Source organism: Ambystoma mexicanum, chromosome 2q (assembly GCF_040938575.1).
Source record: "Ambystoma mexicanum isolate Mex_15411 chromosome 2q, UKY_AmexF1_1, whole genome shotgun sequence".
NCBI lineage: Eukaryota > Metazoa > Chordata > Amphibia > Caudata > Ambystomatidae > Ambystoma > Ambystoma mexicanum.
The window spans coordinates 1031065963-1031081811 of record NC_090924.1 but is presented as its reverse complement, the minus strand read 5'-3'; the positions used below and the strand labels follow the sequence as shown (position 1 = coordinate 1031081811).

The following is a 15849-nucleotide window of genomic DNA, read 5'->3' as shown; positions in this document are numbered from 1 at the left end:
CAGACGATCAGTAAAGTTGCTACTTGGGCTTCCCCCATCGACCTTTTGCAAGCACAACTGCTTAGTTTCCAGCACCAGGTCGGAAGCGGCATTTGTCCAGGCAGTTTTCAAGAACTTGTTTTCTTAGAGGGGCCAACTCTCCCCAGAGCTGCATTCAGTTGTAATTGCCCACTGTTAGGGAGAATTCTCTCTTTAGGCTGAATTTCCTAACCTTGTGAGTCCCCCAGCAGCTTTGCTGGTTTTCTGGAGTTTGTTTTTTTTCTCCTGCCAAGAGTGAGACTCTTTTTCTCCCACTCTTGGACATGCTTATGGTGTTGCTTTGACTGTTAATGTGTTTTATGGGCTATGGGGTCCTTTACTCCATAGGGTCTCATGTATTTTTATTATGTGTTATACAGCACCCTCCGTGTAGTAAGACAGGGGTGTCATAGTGACCCCCCACCATAGACTCCATATCCTGGGACTGGCTACTGTCTCCCAGGGCATGTAAAGTCACCATTGGCTTTACTAGTCCCAAATTATTAAACAGAAACCAGTACAAACCATCATATTGTGGACGTACTGGTCGGGGAAATTCGATTGCCCCGGGGTCTGTTAGTCGAGGGGGCACGTCTCCGTCCCCCCTGATCGAGTTTTGGCTGGTGGCAGTGGAAACTACTTTTTATATTCGACCGTGAATATTCGCCTATGGGATTTTCCCATTGTTCGAGGCTACCAACTTTAATTATTTAATTCTCATAGCCTCGAACATACCGCCGGTTTATTTAATATTAATACGACGGTTGGTATTTTTTGCCAGGACTCGATTCTAAAATGGCATTTGTGTTCTCTTCTGTGACTCCAACCCAAGTCGAACCCTTTGTTCCACTTTTTGGCAGGCTTCTCCACAGAAGCCTCCAAAAGTGGTGCCACTCTGTCTGGGTACCACAGAGGGTGTGGGAGGGGGTTTAGGCACCCTGGACTGAGTTACCTTGGTAACTCAAGTCGCACTCTTGTGTGATGCCGGCTCACCACTTAGCATGTTTGACAGCTAGGCTGAGTGAATGGGGGTATGCTGCATAAAAGCAGGGCTTTGGGGACTGGAACTTCAGAAGTCGCCACAGGACCTGAGAATCCGACGAGGGAGAAGCTGAGCCGACCTACCACGACGACACCACTGGTGGAGCCCTGCGGAACCGACTCACCACTTCCCGACGACAGAAGATCTCCCGGCTGGAGAGGCTTCTTCCCCTGACTGGTGGGCACAACCAGTTTCACCACCTTTCTTCGCACCCCAGACCGGTTTGTGGTCGAACTGCCCGTGCCAAGCACCCCAGCGGCTGGATAGCCACTCACAACTGAACCGCGAATCAACGGACCGCTCCTTGTACCTGAGAAACTCCGCGGCTGGTTTCTTCCCTGGCAGTGCAACGGACTCCTGTCTTCCTCCCCGATGAGATCCTCTCTTCCCCCGGACGAAGCACCGACTTGCATCCGCTGGCAGGAACAACTTCCCCCGCTGGAGTATTCTCACCACTTTAAGGTACCGTGTCCGCCAGGCCTCCCTTTCTAAAGATTGCTACAAGGTGGTAATAACCCCTTAACCCTCTGGACTGGGCTGGCTGCCTTGACCCTCTAACTGCTCCCTTTCTTTGGTCCAACTCCTTTTTGAACCATTACAAGACTTTTGTGCACTGCAACCGTGTGACCTTGGACACATTTCGTTTCGATCCTCTTAAAGCGGATCCGGTCTACTGACTCTGAATTCACGGTTTTACTTTGCCTTCCTCTCTTGTTATGTTCTTGTAAAAGTGTTGGGATCTGTTTCAATTTGTTCTCTGCTTTTCTCTCCCTTTTTAAAATGAACTATTAGAGTGCCATCTACGTTAAGCGCTCACCGCTGTCTGAAAATAAGTGGGGCTTTACTTAAGACTTTATCTTTTAGAAACAGTGTTTTTGAATTGCTTACTAATAGTGCCCGTGTGGTTTTAAATAAATAATTCTCTTTTACACCAAGCCCTGGTCAGTGTTTACTTGTTCTATTGTGTCCTCTTGACCTATTGTGAATACTCTGTATACTGCCTAACTCTTCTTGAGGGAAGTCTGACTGCTCAGCCACAGCTACCAAGTGAATCTGTGTGGTACAGACTGGTACCAAGTGGGTTTACTGCCAATCACCTGTAGTCTTAAATCTTTTGCAGTGGTCCCAGAGGGAACTGCACAGGGTTCTGCCTAACACCCACATAGTATGGAGGAAAGGGGATGGCACATAGGAGTAATTAGAAGTTACTGACCATAGTGACCAACGTACTCCTTGTACATAGTCCCCTTTCCTCATACATCCCACCATCCTCCCCCATAAAATCTCAATCATATTGTCGACTCGTCAAAAGGGACTGAGTAGCGCTGGTGGGCGGAGTCAGGCTGTATGCCCACGCGCACCTACATTTAAAGGGGAACACAATTTCTTCTGGTGAAAAAGGTTGTTTCCCGTCCCTAGCAAGTTTATACCTATAGAGTATGGAGGAAAGGGGACTGTGGACTAGGAGTTTGTCACTATGGTGAGTAATTTATAATATTTACCTCAAAGGTGCGTTTCTGCCACTATTGTCTGAATTTTTAGTCCTGTACTTTTAGACCACAGCCATTGTTGAATCATCATCTTGTTCGACGGTAGATATTGCCATAGATTTGTCCATTTTGGGTCAAGAGGGAAATCTGAAAAAGGCTGTACACCATTGTCACACCCCCCACGCTGATCAGGCATATGGCCAGTAAGAGGTGTAGATGGGGAAGCTGGATTATGGGGGCCAGCACAGTAATGTAGTATGCAATTTGTATAGCACCGCAAAATGTGCTGGAGGTAAACACCCTTGGAAAACCGAGGTATGAGAAATTGTTTAGAGAAGTTTAAAATTCATGTGCATTTTGGCCAATACAAAGCTATGTAGGGGTGGCTAGGCTCCTGTTAGCGACCCATGTAGAACTGGCAAGTGGGTGGGTGGGTGCTGTGAAGTCTGTCGTGAGAGTAAGCGAGTCAAGGATGCTGATTGTGTCCAGCTAGACCGAATTTTTTCATGGGACTTGGCTGCATTTTTGTCGGAGGTGATGTGCGAGAAGATATCCGGTAGTGGATGGTTGCAGATGAGTGTGGGTGAGTGGCCTTGCCTTTGGGCTATCTTCCATTTAGATGGAATGAAATACGAACCCATGACTCATAGCTGATTGCGTTTTTGGCGCAGTGCAGGTCCTATCATGCGGGTCTAATGAAATCCTTTCTGTGCATGCTCGGTACTTTCTTGGAGTCTCCTCATTGATGACCCCGCCTACCTGTCTGGGGGGGGTATGAGGGGAGTGAATTAGGTCAGTCAGGATGCAGGAGGGAGAAGCCAGGTCTTAAGTGCCTTCTGGCAAGATGTGTGATCCTCTATGCGGCACATGCTACAAGGGATAGAGTTCCATATTGTGGGTGCTTGGACGGAAGAGGAGTATCCCCCTACGCTTGTCGATTTGGCTGAAGGGATGTCGAGGAGAACCAAGCTTGATCTCTGGTTTCTGTTGGGTCTGTAGGGGGATGATCTTGTCTTGTAGATCAGGGCCTGTGTTATGCAGGGCACAAAGCCTAGGTGGACCAACGCCCTATGGGGAGCCCGTGCAGGACACAGCAGGAGAGTGTGATGTGCTCTCTAGGACCAGCAGGAGGCTGGCTGCAGTGTTTTGAACCAGTTCGTTTTCAGAGTTTCCAGGTATACGGAGTTGGCATAGTCAAGGCGAGAGAGGTCGATGCTCATGATTGCGGTCCCTCGGTGGGGGTAGGAGAGGTAGGGGAAGATGTGTCAGAGAATGCCTAGGTGTAGATGCCATTATTTTGGCAAAGTTGATGTGATAGTGTGAGATCCGCGTCCATGGTGCATCCAAGGTTCTTTACTGTGTTGGAGGTGGGAGTGGGGTGGGGGGCAATGGAGGATAGCCAAGGGGTGGGTTGAAGGAATGACGGCTTTCTGGAGATAATGATTTCAATATTTCCCAGGGTTTAGGAGGAGATTGTTAACCGTCATCCAGGGGTCAATTTTGGAGAGGCAAGAAGCAAGGTTGGGTGTAGGCTGGGGGAGGGTGGTGTAGAGCTGTCGTTTGGGATCTTGAAGATAATTTGGGTGTCACCTGTATAGTTGTAGCAAGACAGGGCACATGAACGCGTGAGCAGGGAGGGGGCTTGGGTAGAGTTTAAAGAGCATTGGTGATATGCATGCTAGGGTACTTTTTTTGGTGAATGGGCGCAGAGTTGAGCAGAAGGGATGCATGTGTGCAATTTTGGGATATATCGGTGAGGAAGGAGGATATCCACTTCAATGCTGCATTCATGATGCCTAAGAGTGGAGTCTGACCATGAAGGTGCTGTGGTAAATGGTGTCAGAGGCCACAAAGGGGTCCAGGAGCATAATTGCGGCACAGCCTTCTGAATTTTAAGTTCGCTTGAGATCACCCCAGATGAAGACTAGGGAATATTCTGTTCCTCATAGGAGTCTGAAGGGGACTGGGCGGCATCAAGCAGCAGGTTTGATTCAGTGAAAAGGCATAACTTGGAGTAGGTTATCGGTTGATTAGTTTGTCTATGAAGTGGTTGTTAGAGAGATGTCTGCAGTTGGCCGGTAAAAGGGGATCAAGGGAGGGGTTTTTGAGGCGGGGTTTGATGTGGTATGTCTTGAAAGCTGCTGGTAACGTGCCTGAAGTGAGTGAAGTGTTAATGATAGATGTTGCAAAGCTGCCGGCACAGGTGGAGGAAGGGATATGTTTAAGGAGAGGAGTGTGGCAGGGATCCCCAGGATATCCTGAAGGATGGCTACTGGCTAGTAGCTTAAGCAATTTGAGGGTGGGAGATGGGAGAGAAGGTAGAGCAGAGCGGGCAGTGGGTGTGTGGGGCAGGGCAGCAGCCCTGCTAATTTAGCGCTGATGGTGCGGTTTCTATTCACTGCAATGTTGTAGAAGGTGTCAGAGTTGCCTGGGTGTGGTTTAGGGGGATGGGGAGGGTGCAAAGAGGAGCCTTGAATTCTGATATTATTTTGTGGCGTTTCCTGCTGTTGTTGGGGGTGTTGGAGATTCTCTTCTTTGCCTTCCGAATTTCTGTCGGCTTTGATTTTGTGCTACGCAGATCTATTCTGAGGTGAGGTATCCGCTCGCCATCTGCTTTCCAGGGTGTGGTTCTGAGGGTAGGAGTGAACCATTTAGGGGAGGGGCCTTGTCTGATGGAGGGGTGAAGGGTCTAAGAGCATTGGAGAGCCATTGTTCGAAATGGCTAATGGACAGCTGACCGGCCTGGAGTGGGAGGGAGGGCAGGGAGGCAAGCAGTGAATTGGCCAAGTCCAGTGTTACTATGGCCTTGTTCCATAGTGGGAGGCAGGTGAACGGGTCTGCTGTTAAGAAAGTGAAGAAGATGGCAGCCACATAAGTGCTCGGGAGTGTGGTGATCAGTTCAGAAGAACTGAAGATTGCGTCTAGGATGTGGCCTATGGAGTGATTGCAGCCTGATACCAGTTACGTCAGGTGGAGGGCTTTGAGGTTGTCCAGGATTGGTCATGTCATGGGGTTATGCGGGACATTGAACCATATATTGAAATACCCAAGCATCGTGAGTGAGGGGTGAGTAACCAGTATGGTCGCTAAGGAGTCACTAAGGTATTCAGCAACATTTCTGCTATAGCCTGGGTGTCTGTCTATGAATTGAAAGCTGTGTGTAAGAGTGGGAGTGATGAGAAATTTCACTAGGAGAGATTTGCATTCTGCTTCGCAGGCCTGTTCCCTGGAGTGTGAAATGGTGAGGCGGGAATTGTAGAGTATGTCCATTCCACCTACCCTGCTGGTTCTGTTTTGCACCATAAGGGTGTAGCCCAGGGGAAAGGTCTTGTATGCAATGGGTCTTAATTCCTGGAAGAACCAGGTTTCTGTGATGAAAAGGATGTCTGAACCTTCAGAGGATATAGTCGTATATCTTGATTTTTGGTGACAGATCTGGCATTGATTAATGCGAGTGCAGAAAAGTTGTTTAGGAGGAAACCCAGGGAAAAAGAAAAGGGAGAAAGGTGGGTGCCAGCGGCTGTAAGGCGGGGTTAGGGAGCGGGGGTTAGGGGTGGATGTGCAAGCGGAGGGGCTCTGAAGGGGGACCCCCAAAAATGTGCTGGAGCTATTCAAGGATTGAACACTAGAACCTGGAATCAGGATACCACAGAGGGAAGATGGAAGCAACCGCTGCAACAACTACTGCCACCACCAACTCCCACATGGCAGAGCTTTGTCTTTTGACCAGAGGAGGTCCTCTCCCTTGACCCGATGGACAAAACTTGTATGCAGTCCTGCAGCTTGTTGGACAACATCCTGAAGTCTGTGGAAGCCCTGGGCCTGTAACTGGTCTACATTATTATGAGTGGGTACTCCTTTGTATTTTGCCATTTGCTGGGCTACCTTGCATACAGGCACAGACTTCATGGCTCTGCTGTTTAACAAGTAGGGAGAGGTTTTACTAGGGTTATACTTCTTCTTTATCCTCATTTATTGCTAACTGCAGTCCCTTTCTGGGCCACCAAGACTGCTTCACCTGGCTGATGCATTGTTAAACGCCTGGCGTTGGTGCGGAGCAGAAGTTTGACCTCCAGTTCCTAATGGTAAACAGCACTGCAAGAAGCAAGGCTAAACCAGAGCCAACACCTCGCGAGATATAAACCTGACACCAAAACCTACCTTTTCGTCTGCAGCCCCTGCACCCCAATGGAAGACTCCTGGTGAAAGCAGGTCCTTGCTAACCTGGAGTTGTTTTCCCACTTTGCAAGAGTTTGGGGTGCCAGAGTGCATTCCAAGACTGGGTAAAAGCCTACTCTGCAGTCACCCTGGCCTTACCTTTTGTGGTGGAACCTGGATACGGGAATCCCATATGAGGTTATGCTGGACTCTCAAGATGGGTCACTGGCCTCTTCAGTACCACCTTAAAATGCATGACAGTATAACCACACTTGCCTATTGACTTTACCTATTCTAGCGTTTGGAAAAATATGAGTTTTTCTTAACTAATTGACTTGTTTCATTCCTCAGCCATTGTTCAAACCCTTGCTCCGGGACTAGGGATATTACTCTGGAGTCATTTGTTGGACATTTGGTGGTTTATTTAAGATCTGTATTCATGTTGGCAACGGTTTTCCTCCCCACCTTCCATTTGCCAGTGTGTATGCTCGGTGTAATATCTGTGACAAACATTTGGTATTTAAAGTGTGGGGTGTGTCAATTTTGGACACCTTCCCGTGTATGTATGTGTATAGTTCTTTCCTAGTAGTTGATCTTAGTTTATGGCACAGCATAGTTATTAAATTAAACACTTGTACATATCTTTCATACATCTTGTGCAGACAATCTTTTAATCTTCCTTGTGAGTGATCTGTACCAGTGTCTGCCTCTAGAAACCTTACTGTTCAGAGATGTCTTCCAGTGCGATTTTGATCAAACTAGGTCAAAACCCTGCAAGTGCTTTGAAAGTTGGCCTCTCGACCCAACACCAGTACTGGTATAGACAAATCCTCAAAGTGGTTACTAAATTTTGTTTTTTTAGAAAGGAAGCAAGAGGATGGATATAGTTAGGTATTTTTACATTGTTTTCTCTATGTTAAAAAGTGTTCCAAGATCATGCACCAAAATTACCATTCCTATATTTTAAAGTTTTGTAGTTTAATGCTGTTTATTTGTCATCGTTTGAACTTTTTTCCAGAAATAAGCCAAACACAGAGAGAGAAAGTGAAAATCAGCTTCTGCTTAATTATAAGGAAAAGAAAAAAAAAGGATATTGTGAGTGCTGTATTAAGAAATATGAAGACTTACAATCCGTGAGTACAGGTTGCAAACATGAAAGCTGACTTTTTTCAAAGGCTGTACCTGCAAAAGACTCAATTTGTACTGACCTATGACCTCTTCCATTCTGTTCGATCGCAAAACATTTATAGAAAATCCCAGTGCAAAAAGATTGAGTGCATAGTGTTCTTAAATGTTCTTTTTCATAGTATTGCCACCATTTTTAATCTCTTGTCTAACACTTGCGGTTGGAGTACCAAAAATGAAAACCTAAATTTCAAGTCTCACTAAATCACATGGGTCAGATACGGCTCGGTCTCCCCTGCTCCTGCATCTGCTAACTATGACTTCTCAGAGTGTTCTAATTTTCTAAAGTCTAATTTGCAAGCAGTGCTCACTTATTTTGCAAAATAGAGCGTAAAGCTGAAGATTAAACGTCATTTCATCTAGTTTTATTCAGTTTTGTCTTCCACCTTGCAAATTGCATGCAGGATATGCTAAGTTTGGTGATTCCCCTCTATGTAATTAGCGTTTCTTATAAAATGTACATCATTGCAAATGCCACTGGATATTCATCGCAACATTTGATAATGTCCTGTTTTGACAAAGTATCTTCCTTTGTTCTTGTCTGTCTTCCAGTCGACTCAAGTTACGTTTCTGAACATAGTGCCAATAAAATTGAAAACCGAGAAATCCTATAAGTGTTAATTGTGGACTGCTTGTTTTAAATAAACCATATATGAGCAGTAGTGGGCCTGTCAATTACAACATGATCGGTCAGGATACTCTCCTCACCTTCTCTTTTTCAGGTGTCCCTTGGATGGAGAATATTATCAATGCACCTGTCATAGTAATTGCCCTTCCAGTTTCTTGTGATACCTTTTTTGGTGTAACGAGAAATGGAAAGGAGCTTACTGTACTTTATTTCTTTCCTGCATACCTCTCCTCCCCACCCCCCCAGTTTATTAAAGATGTGGCGTTCATATGCAATGGCTGTTGAAAAACAAACACACTTATAGCAAACTTCCCATTTTAGTAAGTATAACTTTCTTTCTGGGCCTAATCTCCTATAATCCCTTTGTACTTTTATTTTTTTGGGCGTAGGCACTTTAGGTATTTTATTATAGTTTATTTTCTTGCTCCTTGTCTAAAGAAAGGAGCTTTACCTTTTCATTTTAATGTTTTGTGAAGTGGCAAACTGTAGAACAAGACACGTAGTTTTGGGCAAATTTAAGGGAAGCTGCATTAGGTAATCTGTAACCATGCAAGCAAATAGACCTATTCAAAATTCACTGGTGGCATACAATCAAATACAGACCATGTGGAGCAAACATGAAGTCCTGAACTGCTACAAGGGTACTTTGTTAGTTGCCAAAGGCCTGTTTCAACAGCCAAGACGTGGTCAGTATCTTGGACTTTTTGTGGCAAAGTTCCTCCTTGATTTTCATGGGTAAGATATTACAGTTGTTGAAACGCACTTGTGCATGGGAATGGCTTCTATAGCTGTTCATTTTGAAGGATAGGGTAGAGATTAAGTTAAGCTGGATCTGATATTCTTTCTTGGTTGTATCTATAGAAGCTTGATGTCAAGTAAGACGACCATGTGATCAAACAGGTCTTGCTGACCGTAAATAAGGTCTTGAAGGTGATTCCCTCAGATCTGTTTGACAAATGCTTATTATAATATTTGCAGATAAACCTCTTTACTAAACTAATTTCTGATTCTGTTTTGTAAACTATAAATGCAAACCCTTTCTGCCATTCACCTTCTGGCACCATGTCTGTTAGTTTCTTGAACTTTATTTGCTTGGTATAAAATGTATGGTTCTAGGTAGTCTGAGTCTCACACGTTTGCCTGCTCGATAGCTGAAGGTGATTTAGCCTCTTGCTGCAGTTGTTTCTGTGAACTTAGAATTTAATTCTTGGTAAGTACTCTTGCACCCCTACGGCTCCCCACGTGCACACCTTGATACTCTGACACAAGAATCCACTGGGTTTAATATACATATGGAATACACTAAAGCACAGTACACACACACAACAATCTTGGAATGTAAATAAGCACAGATGGCACACTTGGAACATGCATGTGCCGAAGCAATGTGTTCTGTATATATACATACACCCCCCGCACAAGCACACAATATATAAATACGTCTCCCACCCACAACAGTTTAAAAACAGTTTTTACCATTGATTACTGGAATTTAGGGATTGCAATTCTGTGGTTTTTATCCAACACAGAAAGCCATTAATTGGGCTTCTTTCTGGGGAAATGCACACAAACGAGGCAGCCTATCTGGTGGGCCTCTTCCAGCACTGCATTTCCTAGACATCTCTGGGTTTTTCGTGTGCTCTTTGTGCAGCGCAGGCATAACTGGACTCTGTCAGTGCAGCCGTTATTGCCTATTCATGCCTATTGGTGCATGGGGCAGGTTTCTCTAGTTTTCATTGCATAGGTTTTGCTGTGTGGCTTTGTCTGGCGCTCAGGATTGATTTGTTTGGTTTCTAGTTTCTTGTTTTGTTCTAACGAAACAATGATGTAGATGAGCTCTTGACAGTCCTTTGTCACACAAGTTCTATCAAAATATATTGACTTAGCGTGTAGGCATTTTAGTGCATGTTCGCGGGACAAACTTCTACTCTGCTTAGTCCATTGGTACATGTTGAACAGACCCTTGTGTGGTCTGTACCAGCCATAGTTTTGTCCAATCCGGCAGTGCTAATAACTTAGGTGATTTGGATTTGTGTGTATAGATTTCTTCTTAAATGTTCTTTATCATAGTATTGCCACCATTTTTTATCTCTTGTATAACACTTGAGGTTGGAGTACCAAAAATGAAAACCTAAATTTCGAGTCTCATTACATCACATGGGTCAGCTATGGCTCTGTCTCCCCTGCTCCTGCACTTACTAAATATGATTTCTCAGAGTGTTGTAATTTTCGAAAGCGTAATTTGCAAGTAGTGCTCTCTTCTTTGCAAAATAGAGCGTAAAGCTGAATATTAAACGTAATTTCATCTTGTTTTAAGTTTTGTCTTCCACCTTACAATTTGCATGCAGGATATGCCATCGCTGCCATTGCCTCCAGTCTCCAGGCACTGTCGTGGATCTAAAAGGGAGGGATGGTTAGGGGTTTAGCGGGAGAATACTAGGTATTGTTTTCAACCAGGAGGAACTGTCGTCTCTGTGAGTGAGTTCATTATGTGGTTTGTGTCTTCCCCTGAGGTATGTTTGCAGATGGGTGGCCTTATGAGACGATGCGCTGCATGTTTTTTAGAATTTTGTGGGAGAGATTTCTGTATTCTAATTGAGCTGTTGGATGCCAGGGGTATTTGTTCTAGCAGTGTGCTGAGTAGGTGAAAATGTGTTAGTTGGTTGGGCTATTTGTATAGATTGGCTGTATTGGGTTATGCTGTTGTATTTTAGGTTGCCCTGCATACTAGGTTCCAATTAGGTTGTCTCGAATCAGAGTCCCAACATTTTTGGGTGTGGGTGTCAGTGAATCCAGAGGGTGGCTAGTCCAAGCTTAGTACTTTTTGGAGTTATTCTATTTTTGGGCGGTTTGTTTCCTGAAACGCACATACAGATGTTCTGTCTTGTGTTCATTTTGATGTAATTTCTTGACGAGGTGTTTGTTCACGTGTTGGTGGTATCGATTTGTAGTTGATTTTACATTTTTGGCGTTTGTGAGCAGTGGTCGAAGTGTACGAAAAGAAGTAGTGGAAATATGTTCCCTGCATCCCACTCTCCACAAACCCAATTGCAACACCCCCTTCAGCACACAATACAAACCAATACATGCACCTGCTGTTTAAGGGAATGTTCAGTGTAGTGCACTGAAGTGCAAGTTTCAACTTCTTCCTACACTTCTATTTCAAAACAAAACCATTCCGGAACAGTTGCTTTTTAAAATAAAAGCATAGGAACAGTCAAATTAATTTTAAAAAGTAGAGGAGCTCTGCTCGCAACCGCTCCTGCTCACTTCGACCACGGTTCGTGATCAATCTCTAGTCTGGTGTATGGAATAGCTAGGTTTTTAAAATGTTTCGAAAGTTAAGTTATTCTGTTGTCCTGACTTCTATTGGAGTAGAGTTTCATAGTTTTGCTCTGAGGATGTGAAAGGCCATACCTCTGTACTTTTTGTTGTGGCTTGATTCGGTAAGTATGTCGCTATTTGAGCTTGGTGTTCTTCGTGTTAAGGGGTGATTTTTGCAGGAATTCAGTTGCTCTGTGAGCAATGCAGAGTGATTTGAAATGGATTCTTGCTTCTCTGGAAGACTGTAGGTTTCTCAGGGTCCAGGGGATATTTTCCCCCTCTTGTTCATTCTTAGTAGTCTTGCCACCATGCTTTGGATATTTTGCAGTTTGATGAGCTATGCGGGCATTCCAGAGTATCAGCTATGTGCATAGTCTATTCTTGCCAGTTTCAGTGATGTGATTGAAAGTATTTGGTGTGGGAAGCTTAGGTAGGGGAGGATGCACCTGATTTATCATAGGTGATAGAAACACTTTCTTAGAATTGTGTTGACCTGTGATTCCAGTGTTGAGTTCATTGTCCAGGAGTATTGCGAGATTCATAACTATTTTAGATGTTTCCGGTTTTGTTACCATTTCCGGTGGCACATTCTGCAGTTCATTGTCATTGCGTGCAGTATTATTTTTTCCAGATTTGTTGCGGTCTCTCTATAGGTTGTTTGTTATCCTCGGGTTTCTATCATTGAGGGAGTTGTTAGTCAGTGCTTATAGTCATCTTGAAAAATGTATGGTCACCTGCGTAGGTTTTTTCAGTTTGGGATTCCCCATCAACGAGAAAAAATCCAGCTTAGACCCCAGTCAGGTCAAGCAGTTCCTAGGGGCTCTAATTCGAACAAAGAATGGCCTAGTCTTCCCCTCCAACGAGAGGGTCCAAACATGCTGTTTCAAATCCCTCAATATGTAGCCAGTCGAGAGGTGACGGTACGCAAGGCTATGCGACTGTTAGGAATGATGGCGTCATGCATTTACTTGGTTCTTCATGCGTGCTTGCGCATGCGTCCAATGCAGGAGTGGCTCAACAGCCAGTGGTGTCAGGCCAGCGGACAATGGGACGATCTAGTGGTTGTCTCGCCAGCCCTTGTTCTCTTGCTGCAGTGGTGGTCGAGGGACAAACTCTTGAAGGGGAAATCCTTCACCACCCCCGCAGTGGAAGCCACTCTACCTACAGACTCGTATCTCACAGGGTGGGGAACTCGCCTGCTTCTACAAACAGCGCACAGAGTTTGGTCATCAGACATAGCATCCAACCACATAAACCTGTTGGAACTGTTGGCAGTGTTCAAAGCACTAAAAGCTTTCCAGACACAACTGCAGGGAAAGGCGGTGCTGATCCTCAGACAGCACCACAGCCATGTACTATCTGAACAAGCAAGGGGGCACTCACTCCCCAGGGCTGTCTAAACCGTCACAGAACATTTGGAAGTGGGCTCTCAAACGCAACATGTTCCTGTTATCAAAACATGTTCCAGGGGAACTCCATCTTCTAGCAGACGTATTCGGCAGAGATTTCCTGTTGCCCATGGAGTACGAATGGCGATTACACAGAGACATTGGCTCCAACGTTTTCGCAGAATGGGGCTGCCCAGAGATCGATTTGTTCGCAACTCTGGAGAACGCTCAATGCAAAGATTATGCCTCCAGGTACCCCCAGCACTGTTCCAAGGGGAACAGACTGGTAAACCTGGTCAGGGAAATTTGTTTACGCTTATCCCCCCGCCACCCCCACCCGACTCCCCTTCTCAACAAGATGGTGCACAAGATGCACCAGGAACCAGTCACAATGATACTGGTGGCCCCCATGATGTGGGTCCACCAACCCTGGTTTGCTAATCTGATTGAGATGTCCCTATTTCCTCCAGTGAAACTGCCTTGCCCGTACAACATGTTGCAAGACAAAAGGGAAACGCTTCACCCATGCCCGCAGACATTGAACTTAGAGGACTGGCTACTGGGGTCATAGTTTGGGCACCTGCAGCTCCCTCAGATGTATGGACATTCTCAGGGAGGCAAGAAAACCAAACACCCGATATTGCTATTCCAGTAAGTGAAAACGGTTTGTCATCTGGTGCAAGTCAAAGAGCATTAACCCGATTAACTGCTCTCCCACACACATTGTTTTGTACCAAACTCATTTACTTGACTCAGGCCTAACAGAAAGTGTTGTGCTGGGAGATACCAGTTATTAAGGCTTTCATGGAAGGAGTGAGAAGAATTCACCCTCCCGTTTCTAACCCGGCTCCCGGATGGGACCTAAACATCGTGTTGACTAGACTTACGGGGCCTCCCTTCGAGCCCATGCACAAGGTGTGTCTTAAAGATCTCATCTATAAAACTGCTTTTTTAATAGCTATTGCCTCCATTGGGAGAGCAAGTGCTCTCAGTCCTAGATCCCTTTGTAACAGTTCACAAAGATAAGGTGGTTCTACGCACTCACCCTAGGTTTGCGCCTAAATTCATTTCGAAGTTCCATGTGAACCCTTCAAGCATGGGAGGAAGAAGCCTGCACACACTTGATGTATGCAGAGCAGTCATGTTCTACATGGAAAGAACTCTACCACTAAGAAAGACTAATCAGTTTTTCGTTTCCGTGACAGCAGGAAGAGGAGGAGATGTGGTCTCCAAATCCACTATCTCTAGGTGGATTGTCGAATGCACCATCTCTGCTACACTCTTGCTAAGAGAGAACTGCCTTTCAAGCCTCGAGGCACTGGGGCTTCCATAGCATTCATTGCAAATGTTCCCCTTGAGTCCATTTGCAAAGCGGGTACCTGGAGTTCTGTGCACACGTTTACAAAACACTACTGTCTAGATGCACACTCTAGATCTGACTCCCAGGTGGGACAGGCAGTATTAAGACATCTTTTCTCTACTGTTCCTTCTCACAACCCACCTCCAACTCCGGGTACTGCTTGCTAGTCTAGGCACAGGATGTGATTCTAAGCAGATTAACAAGCATCAGAAGACATGCATTACTTAATGTAAAAGCATTTCTGATGATGGTATCTGCTTAGATTCACATGTGCCCACCCAGCTTCCTCCCCGCTCGGATGGAAGGAACATAGACGCCTTGCTACTTTCTCTCTTATACAATCAGAGGGACCTCGACGCGTGAGGGATCTTGGGTACACTACACGTCACGTAGGGATAGTGTTACAGGCACGCCCATGTCGACATCCCCTTTTGATTCTAAAAAGAGAAGATGCAATACTCTGCGGTTACCACTGGATGTCGGACCATATGCACAGCATGTGAATCTAAGCAGATGCAATCCTCAGAAATGCTTTTACGGTAAGTAATGGATGTCATGTGCCACCCAGAATTGTAAACCTGGAGGTGGTGTTAAAAACTATTGATGCAGTGTGTGTGGAGTGGTTGACTATAAAAGGACATGATTTAGTGCTAATTGGGGAACCCAAATGCCAGGTTTATAGACGCAGAACAATGCAGGACTTATAACTCTATGTGCCCAGATAGTGACATGGAAAAAGCAGGGGAGATGCGAAATGTGGAAAAAATAATTTAGACTTCAGGAATGGGGCTTAATGCTGAATGGTAGAACAGTAGGCCATAAACCAGGGAAATGTATGTGGGCCATGAACAAATGCTCCACATTAGATAATTTTTTGCAGAGAGAGTGATCTCTTGATATACAGGAAACAAACTTTAGTGATCACTCCATGTTAATACTGACACTAAATTTGGATGAATGGGGACAAAGACTAAGGGGCAGTGACGGGGCGCAGAATAACCACGCAGGAAATTGAAAAGGGTGGCCACTAAAACATAGGTAGGGCTGCTAGACCTACACCCCTCCTATTAAGGCACAAGTTATATCAGTTTGCCACATATGGTATGGCGAGATGGGTGATAGTTTGAGTTCACTTGCATTCAATGCTGGGTATATCGGACACAGGAAATAACAATCATACAAACCTGTGACTCAGAGGTGCAAGGAGAAAAACGATGAGTAGAAGTATAATTGGTTATTTATAACGTGTTTAATAA

General features: G+C 45.2%; 1 protein-coding gene across 6 annotated transcripts in view; it reads left to right on the top strand.

The window, feature by feature from the left end:
* DBF4 (DBF4-CDC7 kinase regulatory subunit) overlaps window positions 1–15849 on the top strand; it is a 718935-nt gene that overhangs the window by 488018 nt on the left and 215068 nt on the right. For all 6 annotated transcript variants that reach the window (XM_069648379.1, XM_069648376.1, XM_069648378.1 and 3 more), the window contains exon 11: window positions 7727–7841. In XM_069648379.1, the coding sequence (XP_069504480.1) occupies window positions 7727–7841 (115 nt within the window). The remainder of the gene's footprint in view (window positions 1–7726; window positions 7842–15849) is intronic.